The 25142-nt window shown below is 50.7% G+C and overlaps 1 protein-coding gene across 2 annotated transcripts in view; it reads right to left on the bottom strand.

The window, feature by feature from the left end:
- FAM222A (family with sequence similarity 222 member A) overlaps positions 1–25142 on the bottom strand; it is a 54525-nt gene that overhangs the window by 14446 nt on the left and 14937 nt on the right. Inside the window, exon 2 of one of the 2 annotated variants that reach the window (XM_030860607.2) lies at positions 11497–11628. The exons of the other annotated variant lie outside the window; for it this stretch is intronic. Within the exon in view, the coding sequence (XP_030716467.1) occupies positions 11497–11578 (82 nt within the window). The 5' untranslated portion in view covers positions 11579–11628. The remainder of the gene's footprint in view (positions 1–11496; positions 11629–25142) is intronic. 2 annotated transcript variants of the gene reach the window in all.

Below are 25142 nucleotides of genomic sequence, written 5' to 3'. Positions count from 1 at the left end.
CAAGAAGCCCGTGCACCGCAATGAAGACCCAATGCAGCCAAAAATAAATAAATAAATTAGCTTACAAAAAAAAGAGAAAATCCTATGAAATTCACTAAAAAAACTATTAGAATAAACAAGTTCAGCAAGTTTGCAGGATCAGTGTACAGAAATCAACTGTATTTCTATACATGCACAATGAACGGTCCAAAACAAAATTAAGAAAATGATTGCATATACAAGAGCATCAAAAAATAAAACTTAGAAGTAAATTTAACAAAAGAGCAAAAGTTACAATCTGAAAAAAAATTTTTTCAAAGCAATTAAAGAAGATTTAAATAAATGGAAAGACATCAGACATTCATGGATTAGAAGACTTAATATCAAGATGATAATATTCCCTACACTGCTGTACAGATCCAACACAGTCCCTATCAAAATCCCAGATGGCTTCTTTGCAGAAATTCACAAGCTGATCCTAAAATTCACGGGACCCAGAAGACCCAATACAATCTCGAAAAACAACAAAGTTGGAGGATTCACAATTTCTGATTTCCTGACTTACTACAAAGCTACAGTAATCATGACAGTGTGGCACTGGGATAAGGAAAAACATGTAGATCCAAAGAATTGAGAATCCAGAAATAAGCCCTCACGTTTATGGTAAACTGATTTTTGCCGAGGGAGCCAAACAATTCAATAGGGAAAGATTGGTTTCTTCAACAAATGGTGCTGGAATAAGCCACACGCGAAAGAATGAAGCTGGACCTTTCTTCACACCATACACAAAAGTTAACTCAAAATGGATCACAGACCTAAAAGTAAGAGCTAAAATTAGAAAACTCTTAGGCAAAAACAGGAGTAAATTTTCTTCCTTAATGTAGGGTTAGCAAAGCCTTTTTAGATACAACACCGAAAGCACAAGTGAAAAAAAAATTTTTTTTTTTTTGGAAAAAGAAATTTTTACTTCATCAAAGTTAAAACCTTTTGTACTTCAAAGGACACCATGAAGAAAGTGATAAAGGCAACCCTAGAATGGGAGAAAATATTTGTGAATCATGAATCTGATAAGGAACTTGTATCTAGAATATATAAAGAACATTTACAACTTAATAAAAAGACAGCCCAATTTAAAAATAGGCAAAAGAGCAGAATAGACATTTCTTCAAAGAAGATATACAAAGGCCTATGTGCACATAAAAAAATGCTCAACATCCTTAGCCATTAGGGAAATGCAAATCAAAACTACAGTGGTACCACTTCCTCTGCACTAGGATGGCTGGAATCAAAAAGATGACAAGTTTTGGTAAGATGTGGAGACACTGGAACCCTCATACACTGCTGGTGGGAATGTCAAATGGCGCAGCTGCTTTGGAAACCAATTTGGCAGGTCCTCAAAAACGTAAGCAAACAATTACCATGTGACCCAGCAATTCCACTCCTAGGTGCATATGCAAGAGAAATGCAAACATACGCCCACACTGAAAATTATATACAAATGTTCATAGCATTATTCATAATTGCCAAAAATGTGGAGATGACCCAAATGTCCATCAGTTGATACGTAGGTAAACAAAACGTGGCATGTCCATACAATGGGATATTATTCGGCACTAATAAGGATGAAGTACTGATGCATGCTACAACACGAACCTTGAAAACATTAAGTTAAAAAAGCCATACATAAAAGCCCACGTATGACATGATTTCATTTATATGAAATATCCAAAGTCGGTAAATCTAGAGAGACAAAGTAGTTTAGTGGTTGCTTAGGGCTGTGAGGGGGCTGAGGGGTAGCTGGGCAGTGACCGCTATTGGCTATGGGGTTTCTTTTGGGGGTGAGGAGAACATGGTCTGGAAGTTCATAATTGGTGATGGTTAGACAACTGTGAATTTATGCTAAAAAGAATTCACTAGTATACTTTTAATGGGTGAGTTGTATAGTCCCTGTTACCATACATGTAAAACTGTCCCCACCCCCAAGTGAAATAGTATCTTTTTGTAATACACATTTTCCAACTCTTTGTTATAGATACAGAGCTGGCAAACTACCAGCTGCAGGCCAAATGTGGTGCGCAACCTGCTTTTGTAAATAAAATTTTATTGGAACCCAGCCATGCACACTCATTTCTGTGCGTCTGTGGCAGTTTTCGCACCACGATGCCGCAGAGCTGAGTAGCTACAATAGACACTGTGTGGCCTGCGAGGCCGAATATCGGCTCTTTGCAAAAGAAGTTTGCCCACTTCTGCTGTAGAGGAATGAAATTGCATTTGTATGTTGATATTCTTTTTTTTTAAATTTTTTTCTATTATTCCACTTTTATTTTTTAAAAACTTTGTTGAAATGTAGTTGATTTACAATGTTGTGTTAGTTTCAGGTGTACAGCAAAGTGATTCAGTTATGCGTGTGTGTATATATATACATATATATTCTCTTTTAGATTCTTTTCTATTATAGGTTATTACAAGATATTGAGTATAGTTCCCTGTGCTGTACAGTAGCTCCTTGTTGGTTATCTACTTTATGTATTGTATGTTGATGTTCTGTCTGCAAATCTTGCTGAATTCTTGTTCTCTTGAGGTTTCTATGCAGACAGTCTGACTTCTTTCTAATCTTTAAAACTTGTTATTTATTATCCCCTGTCTTACTGAGATGGCCAGGACCTCTGTACAGTGTGGGAAGGCAGTGATTTGGGTCTCTGTCCTCCTCTGATTTTATCAACACTTGGGTTGGTTTGTGGTGGACTGTGGTTGTATCCTCCGTAATAGAAGAAGGAAGTTGCCTGCCGTCCTAGTTTGCTAAGAGCTTATTTTTATTCATTCAATCGTAAAAGGAGGCTAACTCCATCCGGGCCTGTCCTGGCTGTCACCTCTGAGCGTCTCTCCTCTCCTGGGCTCGGTTCCGAGGCGGGGGTGGCCCTGGACCATCCCTCCATCCCCGGGGCTGTGCTCAGCAACAGCTCTGTAATTGAATCTGCGGTGCGGCCAGCGGTGGGTTTTTAATTTTATTGGAATTTTAAATTGCTTTGTTTCTTCCTTATTTTATTAGTGTTAGTGGAAGCAGCTGCACCTGCAGGAATGCTTGTGGGGCTATGGCCCACAGGGGCAATGGCGCCAGCCTTTGGGGCTGGGGGCATTGAGCAGGAGTCAGGTGAGGAGGGGTGGGCGTTGGGGAGAAGCTTCATCTGTGAAGATGCGAGGGATGGGCTGGGGAACCTCTTATCCCTTTGTGGGTATGGGTGTGGGGAAAGGGGTCCTACCCTCTGGGGGAGATGGGGGCAGGTAAAGGGTTTGAGTCTGCTGCCAGGCCCTGGGGATTCTCCTTTTCTTCTTATTCCCACATCACAGCGGAGGAAACTAAGGCCTAGAGAGGGCCAGTCCGTCATTTGCCCAAGACCACACATACGTCCCATTCAGGGCACAGCCAGGATTTGACCCCCCAGGCCATCTGGTCTCAAAGCCTGTGTCCTGGGGGCTCCTGGGGAAGAGAGCAGGACAGTCACTCAATCCTCATCTTCAGAGGACCAGCCTGAGGCACAGAGAGGCCGCGTCCCTCACCCAGGGTCCGGCAGAGCGAGGCTGGATGCTCACACCAGTCTCCTAGGGTAGCTGCCACGGCCCCTCCCGCCCTGGATGACAGGTCCCTGAGTCTACCCCTGCACCAGCCAAGCCCCCGTGGTGCCTCTCTGCCTGGCCCATACTTTTAGCGGCGTGTAACTCAAAGTTTGTGTATCAAAACCATGATGAGAAAGTCAAATATTTATTAGGGGCACAGTCCTGAGCAGCTGAGAACAGGCTTCTGTCCCAGGGATGGGTGGGTGGGTCCTGTTTGGGACCCAGGGACTCTACCCAGCTGGGAGTAGCCCAAGATCTTAGGCCTGAGGTAGGGAAGGGGGATGGACTTTGCCTCCCGCCACATCTTTTTCCCTTTCTTTTTCTCCAGGTCACTTTCTCCGGTTAGCTGGAACAGGCTACAACAGCCAGCCACCTGGGCTCCTGGACACGTGGCTGCCCGTACCCCCGGCTCGGCCACCTGCCTGACCTCAGGTCCTAGAGAGGTAAACAGCCATTTCTGGTTCACTGACTATGTTCTGGGCGCTTGTGGAGGTCAGTCCTCGTGCAGCCCAGTGTAGTCAGGCAGCGCTGATCCCATTTCACAGGAAGAAGAGGGAGGGGGGGCTCAGACCAGGCCACGTCTTCTCCCCACCGGTTTTTTGACATTATTATCACAGATGGTCAGAGCTGGATGGCTTCTTAAGTCCATCTGATCTGACCCCTTGCTTTACAGAAGGGAGAATGCAGGCCCCAGGAGGCCAACTGACTCATCCAAGGTCACGCTACACGTGGCCCAGTCGAGACCTTTCTCCCTTAGTGAGAAACAGCATAGCCCAAGGTCTGGTCACAAAGCTCAGGGCCAGCCCTTCCTGTCTCGGTTCTGCCTGGGGGCCACAGGGACAAGAGGGTCAGCCTAGGCCTGAATGCCCGGGAGTCTTTCCAGGCCTTGACCAGGCAGCAGGGCACCCAATTCAATTTGCTTATCTCCCTTCTTGCCGCCCTCTCTCCTGTGCTCTTCAGTTACAGGCAGAGTCAGTGTCTTTTCCAATAAGTGCAAAGATGTCAAAGGGTCTGAGTGGGCAGGGGAAGCAGGACATCCTTGGTGGCCCTCCACATTCTCTAGTTCCGGCCTTGAGGCAGGAAGGAAGGACCGGCCCAGGTCATTGTGCCCAGCCCTTATCTCCAGCCAGTTGGCAGCAGAGGGCAAGGCAGGAAACACTGGCACCTGGACAGTGGCAATCAGAGGTTAAAATGCACAGATCCTTTAAGCCAGCAAGCCCATCCTGGAAGAAGTTTTTGCACAGATATGCGTACGTGTACGAAGTTGATGTTCATTACAGCACCGTTCAGAATAGCAAGAGACTAGAAACAACCTAAATGTCCATCAACAGGGAGATGGTTAAAATGTTATATTCATCTGTACAATGGAATACGAGGGTACTCTGTCAGGTGAGGAATAATCTCCAAGACACATCGGTAAGAAAAAAGGCAAGGAGCTGAGAAGTATGTCGGGGTGCAAATGTTTACATAAAAGGTATTTACTGCCCCTCCTACGTGCATGCATTTTTCAGGAGGGTATTTAAGAAGCTGCTAATGCTGGTTTCCTCTGGGAAGGAGAGTTATTTTTCACTGTAAATTCTCATGCCTTCTGAATTATGTGCCACGGACAATCTATTCAGTGAAGTATCTAATTTTATAAAAGAGAACGTGTTCTCCCTGGAGGCCATGTAAAGGAGGGAAGGGGGCTGTGCATGAAAAACATTTTTCCTTGGAACCGAAGGCCCTTCCAGATTATCTGTCATTGTTCTATTTTTGATGAGGCAGACATGTATTCTGTAAACCCCTATCTCTGAAAGAACACCCTCAGAGGACCTTCAGTTCTGAGGATGTTGATATAACATCTTAGGTCCCCCTTGTCTTTCTGGAAATACCCTCCAGAGGCAAGTAATCAAAATTGAACCAGCACAGGACCTAATCAAAATATATAAGAAAAGGGAAGGAAAGGCAAGTTATAAGGAATGGTTGGCAAATAAACACTTCCCATCAGAAAAATGTGGCCACAGAAGAGATGAAGATTATGGCCAAATATTTCATTGTGAAGGAAACAATGTAGTACGCAACTGTTTCCATAACGCAGAAATGCAAAGAGTAGGAGGAAAAAACTATTATAAAAGGAGAAATGGAATGAGCACAGGGAGAAAAAAAGTGGATGAAAAGTGATCAAAATGAAAGGGAAATAGGGAGTCAGAAAGGCGTAATTAGAAGAGGGTACATAGGGAAGATGGGCAAAAGACAGCCAATCTGTGCTTAACTAGAGTCCCCAAAAGAAGGAAAGTGAAATAATACAAGCCTTGGAACTGCCTGTCGAAACGCACAGACTGTTCCAGGAGAAACAGACTCTGAAGGGTCAAGCTCAAGACACAGGCTAGTAAAGCAATGGCATGAAAGATGTGGAAAGAGCAAAATGAAATGTAAAGGAGGGGGGCTCAGGCTTCAACTTCTCCGTGGCAACATTCAACATAAGAAAAGAACAGAACAAGGTCTACAAAAATCCTCAAGGAAACAAAGTGACCCAGGAATTATTTTTTTGCTCATTCAAGTAGAAAGTCGACAGACCATTCTGAATGTGCGGGAATTCCAGGAGTGTTGTTCACAGGAGGCCTTAAGCCGTAGACTAAAGGGCAACTTCAGATGGTGGAAAAATAAGGCAAAAGAACTGGTGATGAGCATGGACCCTGTTTATCTAGGAGACTGAGATGGATAGAACTGTGGGAGTGTGGTGATGTAACCAGATGTTAACATCACAAGCCCTAGGAGTAAAGTAATGGTATCACTAAGAAGAGAGGGGATGGGGAAAGAGGGGAACAGTAGTATAAGTACACAGGTGTCCTCATTCTTAATAGCTGGGATCAAAAGATATTTAAAGCTGATGTCAGTTAATAGAGGTTTAAAAGGATGAAGTGAATGCTGAGAAAGTGCTGTAGGGAGAAAAAGGAAATACACTAATTTCATCATTTTGTTCATTTTAGGGTAGATGGAATAGATGCTGTTACAAAGAGATAAAAAAATTAGGGGATTATTTAATGCTACACCACTAGAACAAGAACAGCAGCCTTCCCTATGAGTAGTAGGTACACAAAGCAGAGAACTTAGATCACACAGGGAAAGACTTTTCAAAGCAATTAAAACAAAGCACAGCATGACTGAACTAATACCAGACATCTGTTATATCAATAAATGTAAATGGCCTAAACTCTATTAAAAAATTTTTAAAAGGCATTCAGATTGGATCACAAAGCTTAATTCAACTCTATATTATATGAGTCACATCTAAACAAAGTAATTCAGAAAGGTTGAAATAAAAGGACTGGCAAAGGTTTCAAGAAAAATGTGAATTAAAAAAGCATCTTAATAGGCAGTTACCATCTTAATAGGTAAGATTGAATCCAGGCCAAAAAGTATTAAATACAGCCAAGAAGGATGCAGTTCACTATGGAGATTTAAGGTACTAATACCTGTGCATTAAATTCCATTGCATCTTGGATACACAAGACCTAACTAATGTAATTAACAGGGTAGATATAACTGGTTAACACCAAACTCTGAATCCCGGAAACAAAGCCACATCTTTTCAAATTCCCATAAAAAGTCACAAAAATCACCGGAGATTGTATCACAAAGAAAACTTCACTAAAGTCCAAAAAAGTAGAAATCATAGATAGCATTCTCTGATTACAATGCAATAGAACGGGAAATAACAAAATACAAAGGCACCTACTACCTGGGTGGACAGATGGAACTCAAATGAGCCTGAAGCCAAAGAAGAAGAAATCAAAGCCAAAGTTGTAAAGTTATCTAGAAAATACTGATAATAAAAACACATGCTAGAACCTACAGGATACAGCTAAAGCAGTGCTGAGAGAATTCACAGCCTTAATTTTCCTTTTTTTCTTGTTTAGCAGTATAAAGATTTAAGCCTCTCAAGACATTTTTTAAAAAGGAAAGCAGGAAGAAGATTTTAATAAAGATAAATGCATAAATTAATGAATTAGGAACCAGAAAAGGGTAATTACTAATAAATGGATCCTAAAGATGGTTCTTTGGGAAAGGGGGGTAGATAACCTCATTAGCTAACTAACCTAATCAAGAAAATGCGGAGGGGAGCACACACAAAATATACAATATAAGAAAGAAGGGTGAAGTAATCACTTAAAAGAATTTATTTTGTGCAACCTCATGCAAATAAATTCAAAATGGGTACTTTTCTAGAGAAACATAATTTACCAAACTCATTCAAGAACAATTAGATCGATCATTACAGAAGAAATAGAGAACATTATCTCAGAGTTACCCAGCCCTCCATCTCCCAAATAAATACACTAGCCCAGACTGCTTCATGAAGGATCAAACAATCTTTAAAGAACAGATAATCCATTTCTACTTAAGCTGTTATAAAGCACAGAGGAAGAAGGAAAGCCTCCATTGTCTTTATGAAGCAAATGTAACACTGATAGCAAAACCCAACAAAAACTCTTCCAAAAAAAGAAAACTAAAGACTATTCTCACTGATGAAATTGAGGCAAAACTCCTAAACAAAATATAAAATCCAATTCTATGGTATGTTATAATGTAATATTTATCGTGACCACGTGGGAACCAACCAGGAATGCAAGGATGGTTCAATATAAAGAAATCTATATCATTATTCATATTAACAGAACAAAGAAAAAACCCATATGATCAGTTTCACAGACATTGAAAAGTCATTTGGTAAAGTTCAGATTCCATTCTTGATTTTTAAAGTTCTCAATAAAATAGGAATAGATGGACACTTATTTAACCTGATAAAATATCTGCCCCTAAACCAGCATTCTGTGTAATAAGGAAATCCTAGAAGCTTCTCAAGGGCAAAGACAAAGCAAAAATGTCTACTGTCACCACTATTATTTTTCACTGTGCCAGGGATAGTAGACAACACTAATAAATAAGACAAAGAAATCAAGGTATAAAACTTGCAAGGGGCTTCCCTGGTGGTGCAGTGGTTGAGAGTCCGCCTGCCGATGCAGGGGACACGGGTTCGAGCCCTGGTCCAGGAAGATCCCACATGCCGCGGAGCAGCTAAGCCCGTGCACCACAACTACTGAGCCTGCACTCTACAGCCCGTGAGCCACAACTGCTGAGCCCGTGTGCCACAACTACTGAAGCTCGTGCGCCTAGAGCCCGTGCTCCACAATGGGAGAAGCCATCGCAATGGGAAGCCCGCGTACCGTAACGAAGAGTAGCCCCCGCTCGCCGCAACTAGAGAGAGCCCACGCTCAGCAACGAAGACCCAAGGCAGCCAAAAATAAAAATAAATAAATTTATCAACAACAAAAAAATTAACTTTCCAGAGGAAGGAAACTTTAAAAATGTGTAAGATCTAAATGAAGAAAATACTAAAACATTCCTGAGGGACACAAAAGAAAGTCTGAACAAACAGAAAGGTATAGATCATGTTATTGGAGGGAAAGACATCATAAAAATGTCATTTCTTCCTAATTTATAAATTGCATGCAATCCCAGTAAAAACCCAAACAGGATTTTGTTCTTACCTAGATAAGTTGATTCTACAGTCCAGACAGAAAACTAATGGAACAGCCAAGGAATTTCTGCATAAGAGGATGGTGAATAAGAAGCACCAGCAAATATTAAAATGTTTTATACACATGCTTACAGCATGGATGAACCTTGAAACACTATGCAGAGCGAAAGAAGCCAGTCACAAAAGGCCACATACTGTATGAGTCCCTTCCTAGCAAAGTCTGAAACAGGGGAATCTATAGAGAAGGGAGGAGCCAGGGGGATGAGGGAGTGGGTAAGGGATTTCTTCTGAGGTGATTAAAATGCTCTAAAATGAACTGTGGTGATGGATGCAAAGTTCTGTAAATACACTAAAACCACTGAACGGTACACTTCAAATGGGTGGATTGTATGGTACGTGAATAATATCTCAATAAAGCCATTAAAAATGTTTAAATGTGTTATAATGCTACAACAATGAAAACAGTATTGCACTGATATTTGAATACACTTGCATCCATACCCCACACTTTGCACCAGATAAATTATCAAATAATCAAAGATCGTATATTTTAAAAATTAAACCAGAGAAGAACTAGAAGAATCCCTGGGGACACCTTTTTTTTTATTTTTTAAAATAATCTCAGCATGAGAAAGGACATTCTAAGTATGACACAAAATCCAAAGGCCATACTTCAAAAAACTCGTCCATGGCAGAATCAAAGACAAATGACAATTTGGGGGAAACATCTGCAATTCATGACAGACAGAAGTCTAATTCCATCATATACAAAGAGCTCCTATAAATTAATAAGGACAAAACCCAATGAGAAAAATAGATCAAGAAGATGAAGAGATCCGTCAGTCAAACCACATCCATCAAAATTACAAAAGCACATACCTTCGACCCAGTATTTCTTCTTGTAGAAATTTATGCTGTAGTTTTATTCACACCTTTGTGACATACCCAGTGACAGAGTTTGTTGCTGCATTGCTTGTAATGGCAACAGGTTGGGTATGTTCTTCTTAGGGGACTGGTCAAATAAATTATGGATCATCCGTGCTATGAAAAACTATATGGCAAAAGAATGAGGAAGCTCTTTAGAGGCTGACATATAGGATATACTGCTAAGTGAAAAAGTGAGGGGTAGGACAGTGGATAAAATATGTATATACACACATTTGCTTGGATGTGCATAAAACGTCTTCTGAGAGGACACACAACAGCGGGGAGAGGAGGAGTTTTATCTCTACACCCCTTTATTCCTTTTGAATACTGGACCACGTGAGTATATTACCATGTCTGAAGATAAAATACATATTAAAAAAGCAAAAAGCAACAACGTAAACACTGTAAATGGCAACCACTCCTGCACTATAGGACAGAGGCAATAGGAAAGGGTGGGGACTGTGGTGAACTGGAGATGGGTGTCCCCTTTAAAGAGGCAATAGTTACATTCTAACCAATAGCTACAGGACAGGAACACAGGCTTATGTTACCAGATCCTCTGATTTGTGTTCGAGACACACTACATCCAGATTTTTATACAAACCTCTCCGTTTTTAAATGTGTCTAAATACTTGGGGAAAACAAACAAACAAACAAACAACCTATGGTGGTTAAAAATAATCAGATCAGAGGGTTTGGGAGCCCTGTCCTGGATGGTAAAGGAGGACAGACCCTTGGAGGTTACCAAGTCCAGCTCCCTAATGGCCCAGAGAGGGAAAAGACATGCCCAAGATCACCCAGCAATTCAGGCCGCAAGCTGGGATCCCATTCAGGACTACAGTGAACTTTTGAACAACGTGGTGGTTAATTCAGGCATAACTTACAGTTGGCCCCGCATATCCTCGATTCCTCCATACCTGCGATGGAGATACCTCCATATCTTCAACCAACCACGGACCCTGTAGTACTGTACTATTTACTACTGAAAGAGATCCACCTGTAAGTGGACCTGCACAGTTCAAACCTACATTGTTCGAGGGCTGGCTGTGTTTGCTTCCCCGTCATCCTCTCTGCTGATGCAGAGGGAGACAGGACACACAGTCAGGTCACAGAAGAAGTGCTGGGGTCGGGGCCATGGTGCTGGTAGTGGTCAGAGAAGGCTCCTGGGGAGGAGGTCACACCCAGTGGGAGTCAGCCAGACCAAGGGAGTGGGGAGGGGCCCCAGGGAGGCAGCACAGCCTGGGCAAAGGCCTGGGAGAACACGGACGGTCCAAAGCAGGGTGGTGGTGGGCAGATGTGCCGGAGCGTGGACGGCTTTCCCCGCCTGGGAGCTGCCCTGCGAGGGCCCGAGGTGGGGAAAGCTTGGTGTGTCCAGGAGAGAGGCAGCCCTGTGGACTGCGGGGTGGGCAGAGGAAGGGGTGGGGCTAGGGCCATAAGGAGGGCGTGTCACTCACACTTGCGCAGCTCCAGGCTCTTTGTCGGGCAGGCCAGGTGTTGGCCGGGGGCGTTCTGGGTCCTCTGCAGGCAGGCCAGCATGGCTGAGCTGGGGGCCCGCGGCGGGGGGGACGCGCTCTGCGGCAGGGGCCCTGTGAGGAGGGAGAGGAGGCGCTGGTCACCGGGGCTGCTCTGTGCCCACCTCCCCCCTCCCCGCCCAGCCCTGCTCACTGTGTGGGCCACCTCCTCCAGGGGGCTTCCCGACGCCCCCAGGCCTGCTCAGACCCTCTCCCCCTTCGTGTTCCCCCAGCAGGCCGTCCTTCCAAGAGTGGTGGCCTCCAGCTCTCTTGTAACCGCCTGCCAGCAAATCCGTACCAACCTCCCCGCCCCCAACCTTCAGCCTTGAGCTCATCAAGGGCAAAGACCCCATCTGGTCATTTTGGGAACCGACATGGAAGGGTGCCCGGGAATGGCCAGTGGGCGAATGGGTGTCCCCACTTATTCAGGTGATGGTCTGCCCTCATCCCCGGCCTGGAGACTTCTCACAGCGCCCCTGGAGGGGAGATGCCCGGGATGGTGTCCCCGGGAGAACCAGAGGTGACCTGTGCTGAGCCCTGAGCCCAGGCCCCGAGGGCCATCAAGGCCCCCTGACCGAGTGCCCTACTCCGAACGGAAAGGGCAGGGCCACCCAGGGCAGCTCTGCCAGGCTGGGGCGAGGTCCCCCATGGGCAGCAGCTCAGATGTGGCTCCACACAGGTCCACCTGTGCTCATTCACCCAGATTCACACAGAAACGAGCATCTTTATCTTCACAGAACCCACTTTTCCGAGAACCCAGAGCCCCCGAGGGGCAGGGTGACACAGCCTGCCCTGGATGGATGGGGAGAGGGTGGGAGGTCTCCTGCCAGGGTCAGGGTAAGGAGAAGGCGGGCTCAACCCTGGACACTACTGATGTCCACCCAGCCTGGGCGCCCCATGCCCACCCTGTCCTGCTCCCACACCACCACCACTGCCAAGGCCTGAGCCACCAAGCTGGGCTGGGTTGAAAAAAGAAGAAAGCGGAGGGGAGGGTGTGTTGAAGGGGAAGAAAGAGAAGTTATTTAACACCAAACAGGTGTCTGGAGCCCTAAATTCTGCCGCTTTCTTCTAATAATGAAGTATTCATGAGGAAAAGCCTTTTTTCACTACTTTCTTAAGATACTAATTTCACAACAAGCTCCTTGTTACGGCGCAATTATTCCAATCTTGTATTTCCCCGAGACGGGTGCAGCCTCCTGTCTGTCCTGGACTCCCGGTAAATGAAAGACAATCACGTACCCACCTTTCATTATGCTCTATTTTACTTTCAGCAAAGGTAGCCTGAAAGAAATGATTTACTCTGAAAGGGACTTTTATTCAGTTTCAAAACCAATTTTCTCCTATTACTGTCTCAGAAAAAAAAAAAAGAGAGAGAGAAAGTGGGGGTGGATGGGGGAGGGTCGGTGGTTCTCATGCGCCACGCGCCCAGTCGCCAGCCTTAATGCAGCGATGCAATGAAAGATCTGGTATCCACTTCCTGGCTTTGATTTCTGGTAATTTTAAAATATGCCATTACAATCAGGCAGAAATTATACAGTTTAAAAAGGGAATGAAGTAGGGCTATTGCAGGGATGAAAGCCCTTGACTGCGGGAACGAGGCGCCGCTCCCTGGGGACGCGGACAGCGGGAGCGGGCCATGCTGGGGCCCTTTGGGACACACCCGTACACATGGGGGCAGCCGGCCCCCCTGGACACCTGGGGACACGTGGACATGCATCCCGGACATGCTCGCTGCATATGTTTTCCTGCAGGTGGGCACACCCCGTCATACCCTCGCCCACCCCGAATGACACGCTCCTCTGGCACCTCTCAGCATACGCGGGAAGTGCACGGACACGCAATCATGTGCCCATCTGGAAGGTAAGAGGCCTGTGCTGACCCTGGCAGCCCGGCCCCTCCCCCTGCTCCAGCCCAGAGCAGCAGCCACTCTCCCTCCACAGAGGGAGGCAGCACCCTCCCCGGGGCCACCCAGCAGACAGTGACTGGGTGAACCTGCCCCCTCTCCACTGGGCTACACTGCTCCCCACAGGCTGGGGCAGCGCTGGGCCAGGAAGGAGGGAGGCCAGCCACCTGGCACACCGAAGAAACCTGGGCTGGAAGCCTGGAACCTCCCCTGCCCCAGTGCCTGCTGTGTGACCCCAGGGGAGCTACTGCCCCTCTCTGGCCTTGTAATAGCACTTCCATGATCCTTCCCAGGTCATTTTTCTCCAGGGTCCTGGCCAAGCCCAGCCCCACTTTGGGAGGTCCTCCTCACCTCTGGCCTTTCACCAGGTGCTGGGGGCCCAGAAGCCCAGCCCCTCTCCAGCGCCCCCCCTCCCCAGGGGCCACACACCCCAGCATGCTTTTCAGCTGAAAAGGGCAGGCTGGGACTGCAGTGCTAATCGGGTGAGGGGTAGGCTGCCTGTTCTGGGGCCTCTCTAGACCCCATCAGCTGCCCTCCCAGCAGGGCTCTGGTTTCCGAGTGCTCGGATGGTGGACGACCGGGCAGCTCTGGGAGCTGAGCGGCCACGTGGCCCAGCCCAGGGGACCACAGAGGATCCCCCAGAGGAGACGGTATCCACGTGAAGGCCTCAGCTCAGCTTTTCTGGTGCAGCCACCTGGATCATTTCGTCCCTCGCCACTGGAGGATCAGCAGCCTAAGAGGCTGTCTTCACTTGGAGAGGAGCAATTTCTCTCTCTACACCCCCAATCCCCCCAACCCACTGCCCATCCTCCCAGGAGCCCTGTGCCTGCTGCTGGGGCAGGTGGGCGGCTCCAGCGTGGGACGTGGGCAGGGGCCAGTTCGGTATCATCCACATCATCTGCAAACAAGACAAACAAAACAGAGCCCTGTTTTTGGCCATAAAAATTCTCTCTGGTCCCAGAGTAGAGCCTAACCTCCTTTACCTGGCCCTCAAGGCCGCTATGACCTGTCCTCCCCGCCTCCCACCCCCATCTCTCCTAGCTCCCTCCTAGCGCTCCCTCCAGCCTGGCAGCCTCCCACCTCCAAACCTTTGCCTGTGCTGGTCCCTCTGCCTACAGCACCGCCACGTGATCCATTTTAACTCAGACTCTGGCTCCCCTCCTCTGGGCATCCCCCCTCACAGCCCTAATCACACAGAGTTGTAATTGCCAATTTTCATGTCTGTCTTTCTCCACTGGACTGTGAGTTTCTCAGGGGCAAGGACCATGTCTTATTTGTCTCTTTCTCCCCAATGCCTGGCAAAGAGTAATCACTTTATAAATAGGTGTTGAATGAATGGCTAAATTAATGAATCAGTTATTATCAGATGAAGTGATGGAGGCCCAGAGAAGCCAAGCGTCCTGCACAAGGTCACACAGCAAGCTTGGAGACAGGACTGGAGCAGGTACCTGAAACACTCATGATCTTCCCATGACCCACCCCCCACCCCCCGCTTGGCATCATCCCATCTGCAGAAAGCCGGCCCCTCAGAGCCCCCGCCCCAGCTCATTACTCCCCCAGCCAGGGACCGTCCTGGGAGCGCTGCTCATTCTGAAACCCTATCAGTAAATCGGGCTGTTTATAAGCCCAAGGTCTTTTGTGACTTTAATAATAAAAAAGGGGGGAGGGGGGAAATGTCGCAAGCCTCAATGATTAGAATGCTTCGGCACTGTCCCTGACGTGGGGGCTGATAAGACGCCTTATCTCGGAAGCACCCCTAGGAAAAGGTCCCCTCCACCAGATAACGCCCCCAGCTGTCGATATGCCCTTTCATAGCTGAGGCTTTAGATAAAGAAAATGTGACAGGGGAGGGGAAAGAAAGGAAGGAACTTTCCAAGTCCGAGGAGGAACTGAGTCTGTGCTGCTCGCCTTGGCAGAACAATGCATAGCAGAAGGATGTCTGAAGGCTGTCTTTATTTTTATTAAAAGAACAGGGAATTGGGGCCTTTGGCCCTGCCCGCCTTTTGTCATCTCTCCCAGCCTGTCCGGCTGCAGAGGGTGTTGGGGAGCCACCCCCCACGCTGCCAGTGGGAACAGGGAGCTTGAAAATTACAATACGCGTGTTTCTGCTAATAGTAGCAGTGCACATTGACTGAATGCTTCCTCTGTGCCACGCCCCGTGTGCATCCTGTCTGTTGTATCTCACAGCATCCTCCTAGCAGCTGCTGTGGTGGGTTCTGTTTTTAGCCCCATTTCACAGATTAGGAAATGGTCACAGAGAGCAGAAGTAATCTGCCCAAGGTCACACAGCTTTTGGGTGGCAGAGCCCGAGGGTGTCAACACGGCTCCACACTGTACGGCCTCCAGCCCTGGCTCCAGAAGCAAAGTCCTGCTTCTCCCCGCTGCCCAAGTCTTTGGTTCTACTCCAGGAGGGGCTGGGGTCACAGAGAGGGAGATGAGAGGAGGAAGAGGAGGAAGAGGGACTCTCAGGAATCCACCTACTCATCCCATAAACACTCATGGAGGACAACGCGAGAGGCTTGCGTGAGCAGAACAGTACAGAGGTGGCGAAAGCAAGGCCCTGCCTCCAGGAGGGAACTGTTTCAAGGCAGCTGTCATTTACCCAGCCCTTCATTCACTCATTCATTCATTCAGGCAGCAAACACTCCTTGAGCATCTTTTGGGGGCCAGCCCCATGCCATACGCTGGGAGTATGGAAATCGGTGAGAACATCCTGCCAGAACAGAATATCCAACCGGAAGTGACTGCCTACTCCCAAGGCCAGCCTGTTCAAAGTGGACTTCCCTGGCCTCTACCTCCGGCCTCCAATATTGCTCTGAAGTGGCCGGTGGGCAGGACTTTCCCCCATGTATCCTGTAGGTCAGCAGTCTGCCCCTCACCAGACTGGGCTGGCCCTGGAGCACGTGGAATGCAGGGACGTACTTGGGCTGCATAGCAGGAGGAGGCTGTGACCCTGTGAAGGCCATAAGCGGTGCCGCTGCCAGCCCCCGTCCTTCCCTCCTCCCTGGAGCTCCCTACTCTGGCCTCTGTGGCTCCACTCAAGGCCAAAGACCCGCTGTGGCTTGGAGGAGAAGGTCATGTGAGGCCTTCCCTGCGTCCAACGGGACTAGAAGTTCACAGTAGAGGGCCAGCCCCGGAGGCCTTAGGGTCGCACCTGCCTGGCAGGGGGCAAGCACCAGGGTTCTGATTGGCTGAGTGACCTTTAGGAAGCGACAGCCCTTCTCTGAGTCTCAGTTTCCCTTGCTGAAACCTGACGGGCAGTGGCCCAGCCGATCGTAGGAGGGCCTTTGAGGGGATGTTACCATGTGGTTTTCAAACACAATCCAGTGCACTACCTGTGTGCAAGACACAGGGCTGAGTCCACATAGGGTGGGTTCTAGATGTAGTCTGTTCTTGAGGGATTTGGAATGTTGAGTCAGGAAGCTGGTAAAACCCAGCATGTTAAGTGCTGAGTGGACAGTCGGGACTCTGAGTTCCCTAAAAACAGGCGAAGGAGAAGCGTGCTATTCCCAGGGCCTCACAACCTTCACGGGGAGGGGGCAGGAGTTCCCCCCGCCGCCCCTCAGTTCTCACCTCCATCCCCAGGGCTGCACTTGAACCCTTGCTCTCCTTCACCCTGTCCTGGCCCCAGAGCCTGCCCCCAAATGCAGGGAAGAATTTGAAGTAGAGGCAGAAGGCCGAGGGCCTGGGGAGGGGAATGAGCATTGGATTGAGAGCCTGGAAGATCTGGGTCGGATCCTGGCTGTGTGGCCCTGAGTACCGGCTCCCTTCTCTGGATGGGTCCCCACCACCATGAGCCAGGCCAGCACAAATACTCAGGAAGCTCAGGGCCCCCTAAACCACAAGGGGCAGGGTTTGCCTGCCCTTGGCCAGGAGAGAAGGGTGGAGGGGCCCTTGCCCGAGAGTGCCATAGGGAACCTGGGTGCACAACACTTCCCCCACGATGGGTGGATCCACTGTCTGTCCTTCACTCCTGTCTCTATGGCTGTCGCTCACTCCATCTGCCTTCCTATCCTGACGCTTCCCTTCTTCCTCCCTGCTGTCTCCTTTCTCACTCCCTTCCTGACCCCACTCTCCCCTACCCCTTCCCCCTCCAACCCGCCCCAACTCTCTCCGCAAGGCAGCCAGAGTAGAAGCCCTCCCCCACCCCCTCCTGCTGCTCCCTCCCCCATTCCTGTTCCAAGCCCGAGCCCCGAGGCCTTCCAGGGGACCCTGTTAATAATTAAATGTTAATCTAAAAAGCAATTTGAGCTGCGGCTAGGCAGATCTGGTTAGAGATTGCATTAGCATGGAGGAGGCAGGGTAATTTTCTTTAACCCCTCTCCTGATCTCTCAAGCCCGGGAATCTCCAGGTCACACTGGCACTGCTGATTAAACTGGCGCAGGGCTTGGCTGTGGATAAAGGGGCCTGTGAAAAGTGATTATTTCCCACTGCCATTTGGGCTGCAGCACCAGAAAGGGGAGTTTTACTTTCTTTCTTTAAGGTTGGGGAGGGGGAGGGCACTGGCCCCTTCCAGAGGAGGCCTCATCTATTACCACTGCATCGGTCCCCACCCCCAGAGGCTCGAGGTCTCTCTAAAATGCGAATCTGGCCACTGAGCAAAACCTGGCTCCCTCTGTCCCTAGGACAGAGATGCCAGCCTCCTGCCTGGGGGACAGCACCCCTCCATTTAATCCTCACTCATAGTTTCTAGCACCTTGTCTGGGCCCTACCCTGGGCAGACCACTGCTCTGGGCTGCAGGGGAGGCCAAAGAGTGAACCACCAGCCACGAGTTCTGGATGGCGGGCAGCAGAGTCCAGAGGCAGGCATCCCTCAAGACATGTCTCTCACCTGCACACTTGCAGGCCTTTGCCCATGCAGCCCCTTCTGCGCGAAGCCCTTGAAATTCTACTCAGCATTCACCTGAAGCCCAGGTTCCTCAAAGGCTTCTTGGAGACACACGAGATGCCCGATAAATGTTTGATGAATAACTGGAGTGCCCCGAGCGGCTCTCCCCGATCCCTTCTCCATGGGTTCACGGTGCCACGGCCAGTGCTTGTGAACAGTAGGCCCTCAGGAAACCGTCTCACGAAGGGAGGATGAGCGAGAGGCTGGCCCAGGGAGCTAGGGCAAGGCGGGGCTCAGGACGTATCCGACTGGGACACAGGGCTGCGGGCTGGGGTGGGCGGCGGTCCCCAGGCCGTTCAGCACCATGGCCAGCTCCCAGCTCAGGCGCCCTGGAAAAGGGGGCGGGGCGGAGCCTGGGAGCCTAGCTGTCGGTCGCCATGGGAACTACCTTGACGTGATCTGCCCTGGGCAGCACTCCAACCCACAGAGATGACCACGTGACAAATTAAGCACCTACTATGTGCCAGGTCCTGTGCTAGATGCTGAGGCAGATGCCAGGAGAGGGGTGTGCGCGTCAGAGGGGCGATTACAAGGCAGGGTGACAAGTGTACCCTTGATGGAGCCGTCCTACCTAGCTTGGGGGCTGTCAAGACAAAGGGGCAGCCCCACTGCCTCATAAGGAGGGTGACAGTATTGTGTCCCAGGCTTCAGAGCCAGATGCCTGAGCTTTGTCTCTTAACTAAATCCCAGCTTTATCCATTAAGTCTGGCCTTGGGCAAATGCCTCCATCTCTCTGAGCCTCAGTTTCCTCGTCTGAAAAAGGAGTTAATTCCTTACCACAGCTTAGTACGAAGAAAGTGCTAGGGTCACAGTAGTAACTCCCTAAGTGGTAGCCATTACTAGTATCATTTATGATGATTATCAACAGGTAAGTAGGAAACAGCCAAGTGAACAAGGCAAGGGGGAGGGGGTCCCAAGCAGAGAGCTACACAGACAAGCTTTTGGAGACCTGAAAGAAATCAGTGAGTATGGAGAACCTGAAGCAGCTCTGGGTTGCTGGAGAAGACCGAGAGCATCCTGTCCTGGCCTGGCAGGGTCACCAGGACAGAGGGGACAGCGGCAGGGTCCCCCAAACCTCAAGGTGGGGAGAGCCGCTTTCCGTGGACACGTGCTGGGTCAGGGCAAGGAGAGGCTAAGAGCAGGTGCTGGGTGCATGGGTAGGTGGGGGGCTCACAAAGGCTCAAAAGCCGCCCCATCAGTGATAGGGTGAGATGGGCAGTCACTGCCACCAGCAGCAGGCCTGGCTGGCTCTATCCCAGAGGCCCCCACCACAGTACCTAGGGAGTGAATGCGGGGCTCATTCGCAGGAAAATGAACCTTCGGGAAGCCCTGGCTGGAGAGCAAAGCCCCCACGTCTCAGAACCCCCGGCCAGTTTCCCTGAGAGCCTTCTTCTCTGAGAGCCAGCTCCCAAGGGGGGAAGTCTGGGGCGGGGTCCCATCCTACAAGTCATGTGTTCCTCTCCTGGTTCTGGCCTTGGCTCTTCAATGACAAAGTGGCAGTCACCTTCCAGCAAAGGGGTGGGGCGGGGGTGGGGAGTGGGGCGTGCGGTGAAGCCGTAATCAATACCAGACGTCATCAGCGCTGTGATGCTACTACAGCAGAAGGCCAGCAGAAAGGCCCAACCCAGTATTTTTGGAGGAGGGCATGGACCCTTCCAAGAGGAGCAACACGTTACCAGATAACTCTAGGGATAAGGGGTCTGGAAGAAGAAACACTGTGTGCAAAGGGCACAGGTAAGGTCCACTGTAGAGCCAGGAAGGGCTGGATGCGCCCAGCCATCCTCCCGCCTATCCAGGTCCCTACATCCACAGTTCAGGGTTAACCCAGCAACGGAGAAGGAGAAAATCTAATACTCAGAGCAATAATGGGAGCTCGTTTTTATTTTTAGTGTTCCCCATGGGCTCAGCACTTTACAGACATCACCTCATTTAACCCACCCCAGGCCTGGGAGAAGGAGAGAGATGATTACCATGGTGTGTGTACCCGTGAGGAAACAGAGGCCTCAGGAGGGGGAGGGGCTGGTAGAGGTGGGCCTGGGCCAGACGGGCATGAGGTTTAGACCCTGGGGGGAGGGGAAGAACGATGGAAGATTGGGCCCTGGCAGGAACAGCCAGGAGTGCTTAGGAGAGAAAAGCCTAGGTGGGGGCGGCCGATGAGGGCTAGTTTTTAAATCAAGGATCAACAGATGCTTCTGGGGGTCAGGCTGGGGCAGAAATCAGTAGAGCCTTCCAGGCAGGGGTGGGGGAACAGGGCAGGGCACTTGGGCATAAAAGTATTAACCCCTGAGAGGCAAACCCCACTTCTGTGTGGGCCAGGTCTCCCCATTCTGCCCTTGCTATGAGCGAGGCTGGGGATGCAGTGTCCCTAAGCCCTTCTCTGGTAGGGGAGCTCCCTCCGTGTCATCTGGCCACAGGGCGCCATGGTTTTAGTGCTGGGGTGCAGGGGCCAGACCACCTGGGTTCAAACCCCAGCTGGGCCGGAGCCTCCCCTGCCTCTGGGGAGTCTGATTTTTCCTCTTTGTGCTTCTCTGCATGTATAATTCTTCTATGGTAAATATGTCATCATTTCTGTTTTCTTAAAAATAACTTTTCGGAAGGGATTTCAACCACTGACCCCCTGGACACAAAGCTGGGGTGCTGTAAATTCACTGACTTGACAGGGAGACAGCGGCCAAGGAGGGTAGAGGTGGGCGGGGAGAGAGACAGGAGGAGGGGAAGGCATCGAAATCCAGGAGTGGAGAGACAGACAGATGGAAGCATATCGGGTCTAGCCCAGCTTCCAGCAGGTCCTGTGGACCACTCTTCTACAACAGGCCCCTGGTGCCACCATGCGCCCCATCACCTACAGGCCTCCACTCGGGCCCCTTCACTCCACACTCCACCCTGCAGGGGCCAGGCTGAGCTTTCCTATATGGAACTCACTGCCTTCCCCACTCAAAACTCCCCCGCTGGCCTCCAAGGCGTTTCGAGCAATGTCCTCGGCGGCCCTGCGCGTTCCCCTTCCTCACTCCCTGCCCACTCTGTCACTCTCCCCTGGTGCACCTGGTCCTCTCACAGGCCGACCCTGGTCTCACCCCAGGGCTTCTGCAATTACAGTTTTGTCTCTACCTAAATACTCTAGATCCAGTGCTCTCCTATAGAAATACAATGTCATTATAAATTTTCTAGTACCCACAGGGGGAATTATGTTTAATAATATAGTTTATTTAATCCAATATATCCAGAATAGTATTACTTCAACACGGAAGCAGTATTCAAAAATTACTAATGCGGTATTTTATGACCTTCTTTCCATAGTAAGTTTTTGAAATCTGGGGTGGATTTCACACATAGAAGACATCTCAGTTCAGATGGGGTGGCACTCTCTGTGCCAGCTCCGTCCCCTCGTTCACACCTCAACTCAAACATCACCTCCGCCAAGAGGCCCTCCTTGATCACTCTGTCTAAGCTGGCAACGCTCTGCCCCGGCCACTATCCTGTCACCACTGTAGCTCCTTCACTGTCATTACCACTCTGAAATGATCTTCTTGAGGAATGGTTTAGCATCTACCTCCTGTACTGGAGCACAGACTCTGCTGTGTTTGCACACTGGGGCACACAGTAGGTACTCAGGGTGAGCAGGTGGTAGGGGGTGGAGGTGGCAGCCTGGGGCCCTCATCTGCCTGCCTCATTCCAAATTCTACTCTCACTGATGAGAGGCAGAGGCCTGTGTGTGTGTGTGCGCACATGTGGGGGGGACGTGCACACACACACGCACACATAAAGACCCCCCCCCTCCCCCTGCTTCTGAAAAGCGGGCCCAGAAGATGGGCCTCCTTTCAAAATCAGCCCGGCGCAGAAAAACGGCTGTGACAGCACAAAGCCGAGATTGAATCAGCGACAGGGCCGATCGCCTGGTGACGGTTACAAATGATCTGATGTGGAAAAGACGGGATCAGATGTGTGCAGAACAACGTCTGCTCCGGCCCCTACACGCCAGACAATGGGCTGCCGGGTGGGCAGGCGAGCGGGCAGGTGGCTCCAGAAGCCCAGGCCGGAACGTGCCGATCGGTGCGGGGCCCAGGCGAGACTTGGCCGTGTCCCTGCACCGACTCACGTGAGGTCTGATTGACCAGGACGGCCGTTCATGCCACGCAAGACCAGACCCTCCCCAAGTGCCCTACACCTGGGAAGGATGGCCCCAGTGTGAGACCAAGTCCCCAGCTCTGGGCAGCTGGATGATGGCCAAATTTTTCTTGATCAGACTTGTCATTTCCAAACACTAAAAGAGAAATATTACTTTTGTCATAGGGGAGGAAAAAGAACTTTCTCCCTACTTCTTGTACCCCACCGGCCCCCAGCTTCTGCTCTCAGAGCCAGGGGCCATGCCCCCTCCACACACAGCCACCGAAGAGGCTCCCACCTACCCCCAAGGGGTGGGGCAGGGCAGGGGTTTGAACCTCTGAGGGTGGAACTCCCTGGCTCTCAACCACCTCGTACTGAATGTCGTCCCACCTTGACCCTCTCCACAGCCCCCTGGCAGGAGGCTGGGTCCAGAGAGACTGCCTGGCTTGCCCAGGGGTGCACAGCCGGGAGGCGGCCGAGCCTGGGGCCTCACAGACCCAGCTCTAGTCTTCCCACTCTGAGGCCAGGCACAAAGCAGATGCTCAATAAATCCGCACTGAACAGAGGATACACTGAGGCCTTTCTTTCCCAAACACTCCCTGCATGCCCGGGGCTCACAGCTCTCCTCTCTGGTCATCTGCCCTGGCCCCTGGGGTCTCTCCCCTCCTTGTTGCACTGCGCAGTTTACCACTTCAATCCAACACACCCCTCTGCACGTCTGGAACACCCGGGACCCCAGAGAACCGAGCGGGTGTTTGTCAACGCAGGTGGGTGAGCGGCACGTCGGGTGGGGGGCCACGCAAGTCCCATCCCAAGCTGTGACCCGGAGGCGCGAGGGCTGGGAATCCTCTGGAAGAGGGGTAGGGCTGCTTCCTCACAGGTCTGAGCAAGGGGCTGCTTCAGCCGGCAGCGACCACATGCTGAAGCCACGTCCCAAGCTTGAGCCCATCCTGAGAGGTGCGGGCACAGCCATGCCTCCCACGCTCCCGGGGGACACAGGACAAGGGTTTGTCTGAGGCCAGCTGGTGGGGTGGGGGCATGAAGCTGCGTCTGCTGGACCCTCAGGCCTGTGGCAGGGCCATGCCAAGGGAGGGCTGGGATTCTAAGTGGGCACCCAATGTCCCACCAGCCACCCCTGGGGTGGGGCACTGGGTCACCGCCCTCAGGGGGCCACCGCCCTCAGGGGGCCACCATGGCCCTGAGTGGTGGGCGTGACTGTAGGCCGAAGCTGATGCCAAATAACCTGAGGCCAATGAAGTTAACCCTCTACCACCACCACCACCAGGACGGCGGCCTGCTGGTCCTCACTGTCCAGACCTGCCAGACACTGCCCCCTTCACCCCGGACCGGAGGCATCCAGGAAGGGCCAAACAGCACCGCGGCTAAAGCGCAAACCCAGAACTGCTGTGTTTGTACCCCAGCCCTGCCACTTACCAGTGGGACTCTCTTGAGTCTGAGTTCCTTGGGGCCTCAGTTTCTCCATCTGAAAAATGGGGCTAGAAACCTCCCCTCCCTCACCCAGTCGTGGTGAGGACTAAGCCGGGTGATCAAGTACTGTCACTCGATCGGGGGCAGAGGCTACTCTGTTGCCCTCTTAGCAACTTCAAATCCACTGCCCACTAGGTGCCCATCGTGCTGGCGATGTCCACCCTCAGCTTTCACCATCATGGACCAGAGATGAACGCAAGGGGCTTGCGGAGGTGAAGGGATTTGTCTGTGGTCCTGCAGGGCAGGGGGAGGGGGCTGGGGAGGCGTCCGCAGCCCTGGCCTGGGGACCCTTGAGCCCCAAGTCCTTCCAGCACAGTTTCTCCTTCAACTCCCAGGGCCAAGCCCCAGAGATGCCCAGGTGGGGGTGGGAGCGAGGGGATGGCTCCAGTCACAGAGCCTTGCCTGAGCGCCAGCTGTGCGCCAGGCTGCGAGGACCTGAAGAAGAATCAGACACAGCAGGGAGGATCAGGCGCACGCCCCGCAACCCCAACCCTGGGTCAGACGGAGCTTCGCAGGAGCCCGCAGAAGAGGGCTCATTCCCAGGACGAGCAGCTTCCCAGCAGGGAGGGCCCCTGAGCCCCTTGACTGTGTGCTCTGGGGGCAAGGGCAGAGCCTGGCTCGGGGCCCAAAGGCCCCCAACAGGGGCTCCTCTGACAAGCCAGGCCTTGGAGGGCCAACTGAACGGTGTGGGGCTGGGAAGGACCCCACCCCGTGGGCAGGTGCCAGAGGTAGTACTTTGCAGTCATTCACCTACCGAATCTCCTAACCTCCCCGCGGAAGGGACCATTATTATCCCAGTCTTCCAGGAGGGGAAACTGAGGCACAGAGAGGGCCAAGTCACTTGCCCAAAGCCATCCAGTGAGGGACCGACGGATCAGGGATCTGAACTCGTCTCCACGTGGCTCTGCGATCCTGACCACCACACCCACATAGCCCTCGGAACGAGACAGCGCGCTGGGCAGGGGTGGGCAAGGACTCCAGGGCTGATCCCTCTAGGTTCAAACCCCAGCTCTTCCCCTCCAGCTGTGCAGCCTTGGGCAGGTCAACTAACCCACGTGCTTCAGCTTCCCCATCTGAAGAAAGGGGTTCAGATCAGTGAGGCTGAATTTTGGCATACGATGAATTTCATGCATTTATTAAATTGGAAAAGAAAACAAAAAAGTGAAGAACGTGAAAGCCAGTGGACTTAAGACAGTGCCCTGCCA

The sequence above is a fragment of the Globicephala melas genome, chromosome 13 (genome assembly GCF_963455315.2).
Source record: "Globicephala melas chromosome 13, mGloMel1.2, whole genome shotgun sequence".
Taxonomy (NCBI): Eukaryota; Metazoa; Chordata; class Mammalia; order Artiodactyla; family Delphinidae; genus Globicephala; species Globicephala melas.
Note: the sequence above shows the minus strand (reverse complement) of the source record. Positions and strands in the feature narration are given on the sequence as shown.